We start from the raw sequence: 11616 nt of genomic DNA, 5'->3' as shown, positions 1-11616 counted from the left end.
CCGAGGCCTGAGCCTTAACCTCCGAGGCCTGAGCGCCAAAAAAGCGAGAAAGCGACCACACAACCACCAGATAAAACTGAGACAGGAAGGGCCGGCACCATTTAGATAGCATTGTCCCCAGCTTGTTCTACGGGACGATTTTCAGCACAACATGTCATCACAGAGAGCAGGCTCTACATCTCAAGCAACAACAAAAACAACAACGCCCTCACCAGCTTTCGTTGTTTATGTGACATGCTCCAACAGATGACATTGTGTGAAGATGCACCATTAAGCACTAGCAGACAATTGACTGCGGTCATATTGACACATTCATTATAATGCCATTATCGCTTCTGTGCTGATTTTCACAATTTATTAAGTACATTTGGTGCTTATAATGATGTTTAGGCTGCTGATTTTTCATTTGATTGTGCGTCTAGCTGACCGTGCATCTTAGGTTGGGATATTTTTTTTCTTTTAGTCAATAGACAACGTTACCGCGACCCAACAGATTTGCTTTTTGATTCATAGTTGGAAAAAAAGACACTCCACAAATAATAATGTTGAATACTTGAACGTGTTTAGTTTACATGTATTTCTACATACAGCCTACAGTAACAAACTCATTAAAATGCTATTGTGTTCATTTAAATATATATATTTTCGTATTCTAACATTACCCAAGACCTTTATAAACAGAACCAAATTATTATTTTTTTGTGATAGCATACATGTATTAATTACACGGTCAAAATGACTGCTCATCAGCTTGAGGGGGGGGGGGGTCACTCGAAGGCCAAGCGGTTCTAGTGTTAACCGGCAGAATATCTACTGTCAAAATGTATATTTTGCCACAGTTGAATTTCTGTACTTCAATGACACCCATGGTTCCCTCATCTGGCTATTGGTATAAAATTATATATAAACTACTGTTAGCCTAAACCAGTGAAGAGCAAAATGATCCACTACGTTTTTACATTTTAGTCATTTAAACAGACTCTTCTCCAGAGCGACTTACAGTTTGTGCATTCATCTTAACATAGCTAGGTGGAACAACCACATATTATCTTAACATAGCTAGGTGGAACAACCACATATTATCTTAACATAGCTAGGTAGAACAACCACATTATCTTAACATAGCTAGGTGGAACAACCACATATTATCTTAACATAGCTAGGTGGAACAACCACATATTATCTTAACATAGCTAGGTGGAACAACCACATATTATCTTAACATAGCTAGGTGGAACAACCACATATTATCTTAACATAGCTAGGTGGAACAACCACATACTTTTAGTGTATGTGGACAACTGGTCGACGAACATCTCATTCCAAAATCATGGGTATTAATATGGAGTTGGTCCCCCTTTTCTGCCATTGACAGCCTCCACTCTCCTGGAAAGGCCTTCCTCTAGATTTTGGAACATTGCTGTGGGGACTTGCTTCCATTTAGCCACAAGAGCACAAGTGAGGTCGTACACTGATGTTTGACAATTAGGCCTGGCTCGTAGTCGCATTCCAATTCAAAGCCATTTCATTAAATCTCCCGACGAACAGTACTCGTGCCGATGTTGCTTCCAGAGGCAGTTTGGAACTCGGTAGTGAGTGATGCAACCGAGGACAGGCGTCGTTACGCACAACACGCTTCGGCAGTCCTGTTCTGTGAGCTTGTGTGGCCTACCACTTCGCGGCTGAGCCGTTGATGCTCCTAGACGTTTCCACTTCACATTAACAGCACTTACAGTTGACCTGGGCAGCAATTTGACCAACTGACTTGTTGGAAAGGTGGCATCCTATGATGGTGCCAAGGTGAAAGGCACTGAGCTCTTCAGTGTGGGCCACTCTACTGCCAATGTTTGTCTATGGAGATTGCATGGCTTTGTGCTCAATTGTATACATGTCAGCAACGAGTGTGGCTGAAATAGTCGAATCCACATATACTTTGGCCATGTAGTGTCATTTTTATTTTGAATCCCAGCCCCCGTAGGAGGCCTTTTGCCTGGCGGGCATTGTAAATAAAAATGTTCTTAACTGTCTTGCCTAGTTAAATAAAAAAAATAAAAAAAACTCATGAGTAGACCAGATCATCATGAGCACTCACCTCAATTTAGATAAATATCAAAAATGGAGATCTGCCATTGAGTTATTGAGACGAGTCCCCGTGCTTGTATCAAATCAGCGCAATGGTGCTGGCCCAATCAAAAACAGTGATGAAATTATAGCTGACCACACGCTGGGAAATGATTTAACATAATTTAAAAAAACGGATGACTTTAGGAGTTGCAGTAAGTAAAGATTTGATACAAGCCTTCAATGGCATTAGCCTACTTTATTTGAATATTCTGGTCACGCATTGATAGTCATTCTCACAGTAATCATTTATTGATTGATCCAGTTGGTTAAGAAAACGTATGTGGTGAGCTTTACAAAATGATGTGTGAAGTGTGTAATTTACAGGCAGTGTAGACTCTATGGGCAGAGAGCACTTTACAAACAGTGTAAATTTGGCCACAAGAATGGCAACAGCTTAGTAACAGACGCGGCATACCAAACGTCATTATGAATCTTTAAATCTCATGAACGATGAAGCAACGACAAGTCATATTTTTGGTTGTGCAAAACATTTGACCAATCATTTAAGGCCAACTTTTGTTTTTTTTGTTTTACTCCCAACTGGTGCAACAGGAAGAAGACAGAAGACCCAGAAGACCAGGAAGTGTGTGTGGCAGAGCAGAGTTGACCATGGTGAAAACACTCTGTTGACTATACTGGCTTCAACAGTTCAAGATTTACTTGGACTGGGAGAGCGAACCAAGCCTCTCTAACCCCCCTCTCAGTCTGTGTCTCTCTCTCTCTCTCTCTCTCTCTCTCTCTCTCCTCCCATCCATCTTCGAGGTCTAAATTGTATGTGACAGGCGTTCCCTTGGCCACTCGGCTCCACATCTACACAGAACCCACCTGCCCACTGTCGAGAGCAGGTGGACACACACATGCACACACTCTAAACTAGCTCTTTAATGAGCGACAGCTTGAGCCAGAACGAGGGCAAGAGCCAAGTTGTATGCATCAGTGGGGATTTCTACTGCATTTCACACAGGCAGATTCACAGCCGCCTCGGATCTCGCCAGAGAGAACCCGGAGCCATGCATCAGTGGGGATTTCTACTGCATTTCACACGGACAGACTCACAGCCGCCTCTGATCTCTCCAGAGAGAACCCGGAGCCATTATGGCAGCCTGCCTCTTTAGGCCAGGATGGAAGGTAAAGCCTCTCTCTGTGGTTCAGCTATCACACAGCAACCAATCTCCTCCTCTACCACCACACACACGTTCAAAGATTTGGGGTCACTTAGAAATGTCCTTGTTTTGTTGCCGTTGAGACTGGTGTTTTGCGGGTACTATTTAATGAAGCTGCCAGTTGAGGCCTTGTGATGCATATGCTTCTCAAACTAGACATTCCAATGTACTTGTCCTCTTGCTCAGTTGTGCACTGGGGCCTCCCACTCCTCTTTCTATTCTGGTTAGAGCCTATATGCGCAGTTCTGCGAAGGGAGTAGAACACAGCGTTCTAAGTGATCTTCAGTTATTTCCTCAGAAAAAGAATAGACTGATGAGTTTCAGAAGAAAGGTCTTTGTTTCAGGCCATTTTGAGCCTGTAAATCGAACTGTTCAACTTGCTCGCACACGCTTTTTCAGTTCTGCCCACACATTTTCTATAGGATTGAGGTCAGGCAGGGCTTTGTGATGGCCACTCCAATACCTTGACTTCGTTGTCCTTAAGCTATTTTGCCACAACTTTAGAAGTATGCTTGGGGTCATTGTCCCTTTGGAAGACCCATTTGCGACCAAGCTTTAACTTCCTGACTAATGTCTTGAGATGTTGCTTCAATATATCCACACAATATTCCTCTCTCATGATGCCATCTATTTTGTGAAGTGCACCAGTCCCCCCTGCAGCAAAGCACTCCCACAACATGATGCTGCCACCCCCGTGCTTCACGGTTGGGATGGTGTTCTTCGGCTTGCAAGCCTCACCCTTTTTCCTCCAAACATAATGATGGTCATTATGGCCAAACAGTTCTATTTTTGTTTCATCAGACCAGAGGACATTTCTCTAAAAAGTAGGATCTTTGTTGCAAACCGTAGTCTGGCTTTTTTATGGCGGTTTTGGAACAGTCCTCTTCCTTGCTGGGCGGCCTTTCAGGTTATGTCGGTATAGGACTCGTTTTACTGTGGATATAGATACTTTTGTACCCGTTTCCTCCAGCATCTTCACATCGTCCATTGCTGTTGTTCTCGGATTGAGTTGCACTTTTCGTACCAAAGTACGTTCATCTCAAGGAGACAGAACGCGTCTCCTTCCTGAGCGGTATGACGGCTGCGTGGTCCCATGGTGTTTATACTTGGATACTATTGTTTATACAGATGAACGTGGTACCTTCAGTCGTTTGGAAATGGCTCCCAAGGATGAACCAGACTTATGGAGGTCTACAATTTTTTTCTGAGGTCTTTGCTGATTTCTTTAGATTTTCCCATGATGTCAAGCACAGAGGCACAGAGTTCGAAGGTAGGCCTTGAAATACATCCACAGGTACACCTCCAAATGACTCAAATTATGTCAATTAGCCCATCAGAAGCTTTTAAAGCCATAACATAATTTTCTGGAATCTTCCAAGCTGTTTAAAGGCACAGTCAACATAGTATTTCAACTTCTGACCCACTGGAATTGTGATATAATTCACTGTAGGTGAAATAATCTGTCTGTTAACAATTATTGGAAAATTACTTGTGTCATGCGCAAAGTAGATGTCCTGACCAACTTGCCAAAACTATAGTTTGTTAACAAGAAATTTGTAGCGTGGTTGAAAAACAAGTTTTAATGACTACAACCTAAGTGTATGTAAACTTCCGACTTTAGCTGTGTATGTATGTATATATATATATATATATATATATCTCTCTGAGAAAAGTTCCTCCAGAGTACTATAGAAATGTAAATGAATTACAGTACATACTGTATACATGTTCCATAGAAGATAGACATAGTTTGTTGTCGGTCAGACCACTGCAGAGTCAAGAGAAATCATGTGACTACTACACTCCCGAATAGGGAAGTCTTCTCTAGACAGGCGCAGTCGAGGGCACACCCTGCCAGGTGCATTCCTATACTCTAAACCTCTTGCCCTCTTTACTTTTACAGACCTAACGACAGATTTTGTTTGCTCTTAAGAACATCGGCACACACTAACATTATATTGTTGTAATATTGTAAATGTTATAGCGTACACACTTGTATTGGTGGAGCAGTGTACACTCGTATAGGTGGAGCAGTGTACACTCGTATAGGTGGAGCAGTGTACACTCGTATAGGTGGGGCAGTGTACACTCGTATAGGTGGGGCAGTGTACACTCGTATAGGTGGGGCAGTGTACACTCGTATAGGTGGGGCAGTGTACACTCGTATAGGTGGGGCAGTGTACACTCGTATAGGTGGGGCAGTGTACACTCGTATAGGTGGGGCAGTGTACACTCGTATAGGTGGGGCAGTGTACAGTGTAGTGTACACTCGTATAGGTGGGGCAGTGTACACTCGTATAGGTGGGGCAGTGTACACTCGTATAGGTGGGGCAGTGTACACTCGTGTACATAGGTGGGGGGCAGTGTACACTCGTATAGGTGGGGCAGTGTACACTCGTGGGGGGCAGTGTACACTCGTATAGGTGGGGCAGTGTACACTCGTATAGGTGGGGCAGTGTACACTCGTATTGGTGGGGCAGTGTACACTCGTATTGGTGGGGCAGTGTACACTCGTATTGGTGGGGCAGTGTACACTCGTATTGGTGGGGCAGTGTACACTCGTATTGGTGGGGCAGTGTACACTCGTATTGGTGGGGCAGTGTACACTCGTATTGGTGGGGCAGTGTACACTCGTATTGGTGGGGCAGTGTACACTCGTATTGGTGGGGCAGTGTACACTCGTATTGGTGGAGCAGTGTACACTCGTATTGGTGGGGCAGTGTACACTCGTATTGTTGGAGCAGTGTACACTCGTGTACACTCGTGGTGGGGCAGTGTACACTCGTATTGGTGGGGCAGTGTACACTCGTAGTGTACACTGGTGGGGCAGTGTACAGTGTACTCGTATTGGTGGGGCAGTGTACACTCGTATTGGTGGGGCAGTGTACACTCGTATTGGTGGGGCAGTGTACACTCGTATTGGTGGGGCAGTGTACACTCGTATTGGTGGGGCAGTGTACACTCGTATTGGTGGGGCAGTGTACACTCGTATTGGTGGAGCAGTGTACACTCGTATTGGTGGGGCAGTGTACACTCGTATTGGTGGGGCAGTGTACACTCGTATTGGTGGGGCAGTGTACACTCGTATTGGTGGGGCAGTGTACACTCGTATTGTTGGAGCAGTGTACACTCGTATAGGTGGGGCAGTGTACACTCGTATTGTTGGAGCAGTGTACACTCGTATTGGTGGGGCAGTGTACACTCGTATTGTTGGAGCAGTGTACACTTGTATAGCGCACAATGTATTGTGTGATGTATGGTTGTGTTAATGATGCAGACTATTGTTTTGTTGTTCCTGTTTGGACCCCAGGAAGAGTAGTAGCTGCCTTGACAGGAACTTATGGGGATCCTAATAAAATATTGGACTAGCTGAGTTTGAATGATTCCATAGAACTCAGCTGGTTGTTAACCCGGTCGGTTGTCTTTGCAGAGTAAACTCAACAGACACGTGCACGTATGCACAAAGAAACACACACACACACACAGGTAGTGTGGTGGGAATATTTCACCTGTATAAACAGACATTGCTCAAGAGTGGAGACGCAGAGAGGAACTTAGCGGGGGTGTAAAGCACCATTCTTTTACCCAACATTAATGAAGCCTCAGACAACACATTAATGAAGCCTCAGACAACACATTAATGAAGCCTCAGACAACACATTAATGAAGCCTCAGACAACACATTAATGAAGCCTCAGACAACACATTAATGAAGCCTCAGACAACACATTAATGAAGCCTCAGACAACACATTAATGAAGCCTCAGACAACACATTAATGAAGCCTCAGACAACACATTAATGAAGCCTCAGACAACACATTAATGAAGCCTCAGACAACACATTAATGAAGCCTCAGACAACACATTAATGAAGCCTCAGACAACACATTAATGAAGCCTCAGACAACACATTAATGAAGCCTCAGACAACACATTAATGAAGCCTCAGACAACACATTAATGAAGCCTCAGACAACACATTAATGAAGCCTCAGACAACACATTAATGAAGCCTCAGACAACACATTAATGAAGCCTCAGACATAGACAACACATTAATGAAGCCTCAGACAACACATTAATGAAGCCTCAGACAACACATTAATGAAGCCTCAGACAACACATTAATGAAGCCTCAGACATAGACAACACATTAATGAAGCCTCAGACATAGACAACACATTAATGAAGCCTCAGACATAGACAACACATTAATGAAGCCTCAGACATAGACAACACATTAATGAAGCCTCAGACATAGACAACACATTAATGAAGCCTCAGACATAGACAACACATTAATGAAGCCTCAGACATAGACAACACATTAATGAAGCCTCAGACATAGACAACACATTAATGAAGCCTCAGACATGTTCAGAACAACCACTAAACAGTAGGCCATAACAACCATCTAAGTAAAACAAGGTGGCCCTCACCTTGTTGAACAGATAGTATCAGACCTGGTGGTTTTCTCCTCTAGTACAGCTACCGGCCAATCACAGGTTATTTGGTGAATTAGAGGGTGATTGGCTTGTTTGTAGAATGTTCTCACCAGTTCTTAAAATGAAACATTAGGACTCTGTGTGTGTGTCGGTGTGTGTGTGTGTGTGTATTGATCATTTTAAAAAGCAACAGTATTCTGACATGCTGTTCAGAGGCCACAGGTCAAAGTTTAGTGTGTGTGTGTTACCTAGGTTCCTCCACAAAGTCCTCATCCTCGTCTTTGATGGGAGGGGTCTCGGGTGGAGCTGCTCCCTGGTGCTTCTGTACTATCCTCATCCCCCCTGCCTTTACTGTCACACACACACAGACACACGCACACACAGACACACGCAATTAGCTACACACTAGGACAGTTACACATTAACAAACAAACAAACATGCACATTAAAACACCAAAACTGTTACATATTAACACACACCACATGCACGTTGACACACATTAGGACAGCGTCCCCCAAACGGTCCATGCTATCCGGGATCCTTGGGACATCCCTACCCCCATTGAAGATGACATTTAAAATGGTTAAGTTACAGGTTAGGTAAGGGTTTCGGGTAGGGACGTCCCAAGGACCCCGGATAGCAGATACCTTTCCCGAACTCGGTCCTGGGGACCCCAAAGGGTGCTTGTCCTAGCACTGCACAGCGGTTTCAAATAATCAATGCATCAACTCAAAACATTACATTTCCTAACCTGCTGCGTAAAATGTCCTACACCTGCTATGAAAAGTCAATTTTGATGAAAGCTGTATACCTTCTAGACAAAACCGTCCCCAGGACTGAGTTTGGGAAGCACTGCATTAGGGTACAAGAGTAGATAAAAGGCTCAGGCAAAATGAAAATGTCCTTCACAAAAGCAGTTAAATAAAACCACAGACAGACAGATAATCAGATAGCCTAACTGGGCGACAGGCCAGTCTGTGTAATATAATCAGATAGCCTAACTGGGCGACAGGCCAGTCTGTGTAATATAAATCAGATAGCCTAAATGGACGACAGACCAGTCTGTGTAATATAATCAGATAGCCTAACTGGGCGACAGGCCAGTCTGTGTAATATAATCAGATAGCCTAACTGGGTGACAGGCCAGTCTGTGTAATATAATCAGATAGCCTAACTGGGTGACAGGCCAGTCTGTGTAATATAATCAGATAGCCTAACTGGGCGACAGGCCAGTCTGTGTAATATAATCAGATAGCCTAACTGGGTGACAGGCCAGTCTGTGTAATATAATCAGATAGCCTAACTGGGTGACAGGCCAGTCTGTGTAATATAATCAGATAGCCTAACTGGGTGACAGGCCAGTCTGTGTAATATAAAGGACATACAGTAGATAGCTTGTGATCCAGAATGAAGACAGTGATTGCACCCATATCATGCGGAAATACATATATTTTTACATTTAGCTGACGCTCTAATCCAGAGCGATTTAAGGTGTCAGCATGCTTCAGTTCGTCTGGCGCCTAAACCAGTGTGCTCACATACTCCCCCAAAAGACCTTTGTATGAAAAATTAGAAAAAGCAGCAATAGTACTGTTTGTCCATTTTGAGACACTGTAACCAGCATATACTTCCTCGAAATTGTCTGAATTAATTTAAGATAACTCGGTAAATCTGTCATTAATTTTGATGTTTTTGCAGGGAAGATCTTAGTGACTCAATTTTACATCCAACTAAGATGTTTGGTGCAGTATTTCACAATGACAAAAATTACATGAAAGTGAGTTCTCTCTCATTGAATGACAAAAGACTCGGGTCGTCGCTGTAAATGAAAACGTTTTCTCAGTCAACTTACCTGGTAAAATAAGAGTTAAATAAATACAAAATAATAAATGTATTGACGAATCCCGACAATGGGGCGTAGACTTCAGATTACCGAACAACCCCCCCAAAAAACCTTGCCGAAGTTCAAATGGTCACAAACTGTTGTCATAATATATGCACAAACTCTTACGAACAGTTTCGGCTGGGAAGCATATGGACGCCTTTGCAGTAGTGAGTGCATAGGCCTACAGTTTTCGTACTGGTCCCCCTTCAGAATCGAACCCAAATACTCCATCTAAACGTGAATTAATTCTCAATTGCAGTACGGTTCTGGAAACATATCCCATCAAAATAATTTCACAAAAACTAAATACACACTTACTGTACACTGATTTAACTGGTTTTAACAGTAAACAGTATTTTTCAGTGACAACACATTTTTATTTTATTTAACTAGGCAAGTCAGTTAAGAATACATTTTTATTTTACAATGACGGCCTATTCCAGCCAAACCCAGGTGACGCTGGGCCAATTGTGCGCCGCCCTATCAATTGTGCGTCTGTCTTCTGTATGTTTACCGTAAACAAGCGCAGTAACATGGAAATGTGACCATGTGGGAATCCTAACCCTATAAAAAGGTGTATCACTTTAACCTTTGTTTTTTGAAAAGATAAGGTACTTGTGCTTCCAAAACCGTACCCGTGTTATTAATGTTCAGAGAGTCACGGCTCTTAATAAAACTCCCGCCTATAGAAGACACCTTTGTCCAATGACTCATGTGTAATGTAACGGAGAGTCATGATCAAGGGCTAATCCCATTCCTGCATTAAGATATGTTTCTCGACCCATATCTTGCACCGCTCCACGGTGTTAATGTAACTCCTAATTGCGTACTGACCCCAGTGCAGCCCAGTGTAAACATGCGTAATGGGAGGGGTCAGTGTCTTCTGGCAATTATGGCATACTATCGTGCCCTACTTTCTGTCCACGTACTCCTTAGGTGTTATCAGATTCCCCACAGACTTTTAAAAAAGGTCGCTTCCACGATACTAAGCTATAATCAAATATATAGCTTTAATGGCAATCTAGCATTGGTAACGTTTATCAAATTGTCTTGCAAGATTAGGTCGTATTCGATAGGCGTGGTGTGGATCAAGCGTTTAGCTAACGTTACAATATGGCACGTCATCCGGGAAATAGCCCTAACGACAGGGGAAAAAACAGATTTAATTGCTAAACTATACGATATTGTTCAACAGCAGCACATGTTAGCGTACACACGTTAGTCTACTTGAAATGTATGTATATCTAACTAACGTTGTCAAATGCAACTATTGACATAGGCCTAATGCATATGCCGTGATACGTCAGCTGAACCGTGAATACAAAAAGCGATGTTGCTTGTGCTGTAAAAAAGCAACATAAGGTTCAATACCAGCCGGGAGGTGTCCTCCTTTGGTCTCGATTTTCTCCTTCGGTGGCGAAGACATATCTAACTAATGTCTGTCGGAAGCGTGAAAACACTCGTTTAAATAGCTATTCCTTTTCTTTTCTGGGGGTAAACAGCAGCAGTCGACTTCAGTCCAGTTCGTCAACGTGGCTTCTTGTTTGGCAACTGTGCGTGATGACGACAGTGAAAATATCAGACAAATAGGGAAGTCAAGTTAAGTCTGACGTCGAGAGGGTGGTACGGGATGCGGCTGGTGCCAGAATAAAGAATTTCCCATGGATAGATACTGTAAAAGCAGGCATCTCCCTCTGTCTCTCCCAATCAATCAAAAGGCAAGGAGGTTACTGCTTTCCTTGTGTCCTTTTTTTATAGAACCAAGTAGATTTAAGTCACAACATAAACAACATACAGTGCCTTCAGAAAGTATTCATGATCACTGATTTACTGCACAATTTTAGCAAAATGTATTAAACAAAATGAAATACAGAAATATCTAATTAACATAAGTATTCACACCCCTGAGTCAATACTTTTTAGAAGCACCTTTGGCAACGATTACAGCTGGGAGTCTTTCTGGGTAAGTCTCTTAGAGTTTTCCACACCTGGATTG

The 11616-nt window shown here is 43.0% G+C and overlaps 1 protein-coding gene and 1 long non-coding RNA gene across 2 annotated transcripts in view; one reads left to right on the top strand and one right to left on the bottom strand.

Annotated features, from left to right (window-relative positions):
• The window catches only part of LOC118369620 (death-associated protein 1-like), a 19158-nt gene extending 7915 nt beyond the window's left edge, over positions 1–11243 (bottom strand). Inside the window, exons 1-2 of the mRNA XM_035754137.2 lie at positions 10992–11243; positions 7983–8085 (exon numbers count right to left, since the gene is read on the bottom strand). Coding sequence (XP_035610030.1) covers positions 7983–8085; positions 10992–11046 — 158 coding nt within the window. The 5' untranslated portion in view covers positions 11047–11243. The remainder of the gene's footprint in view (positions 1–7982; positions 8086–10991) is intronic.
• LOC127917593 (uncharacterized) lies at positions 5343–6036 on the top strand. Its single transcript, XR_008097611.1, has 3 exons — positions 5343–5528; positions 5565–5612; positions 5711–6036. It is a non-coding gene; the product is annotated as an uncharacterized LOC127917593 (long non-coding RNA).
• Positions 11244–11616: the final 373 nt, after the last annotated feature.

This window comes from Oncorhynchus keta, chromosome 4, assembly GCF_023373465.1.
Source record: "Oncorhynchus keta strain PuntledgeMale-10-30-2019 chromosome 4, Oket_V2, whole genome shotgun sequence".
NCBI classification, from domain to species: Eukaryota; Metazoa; Chordata; class Actinopteri; order Salmoniformes; family Salmonidae; genus Oncorhynchus; species Oncorhynchus keta.
The sequence above is the reverse complement of the archived record's forward strand: the minus strand, read 5'-3'. Positions and strand labels throughout refer to the sequence as shown.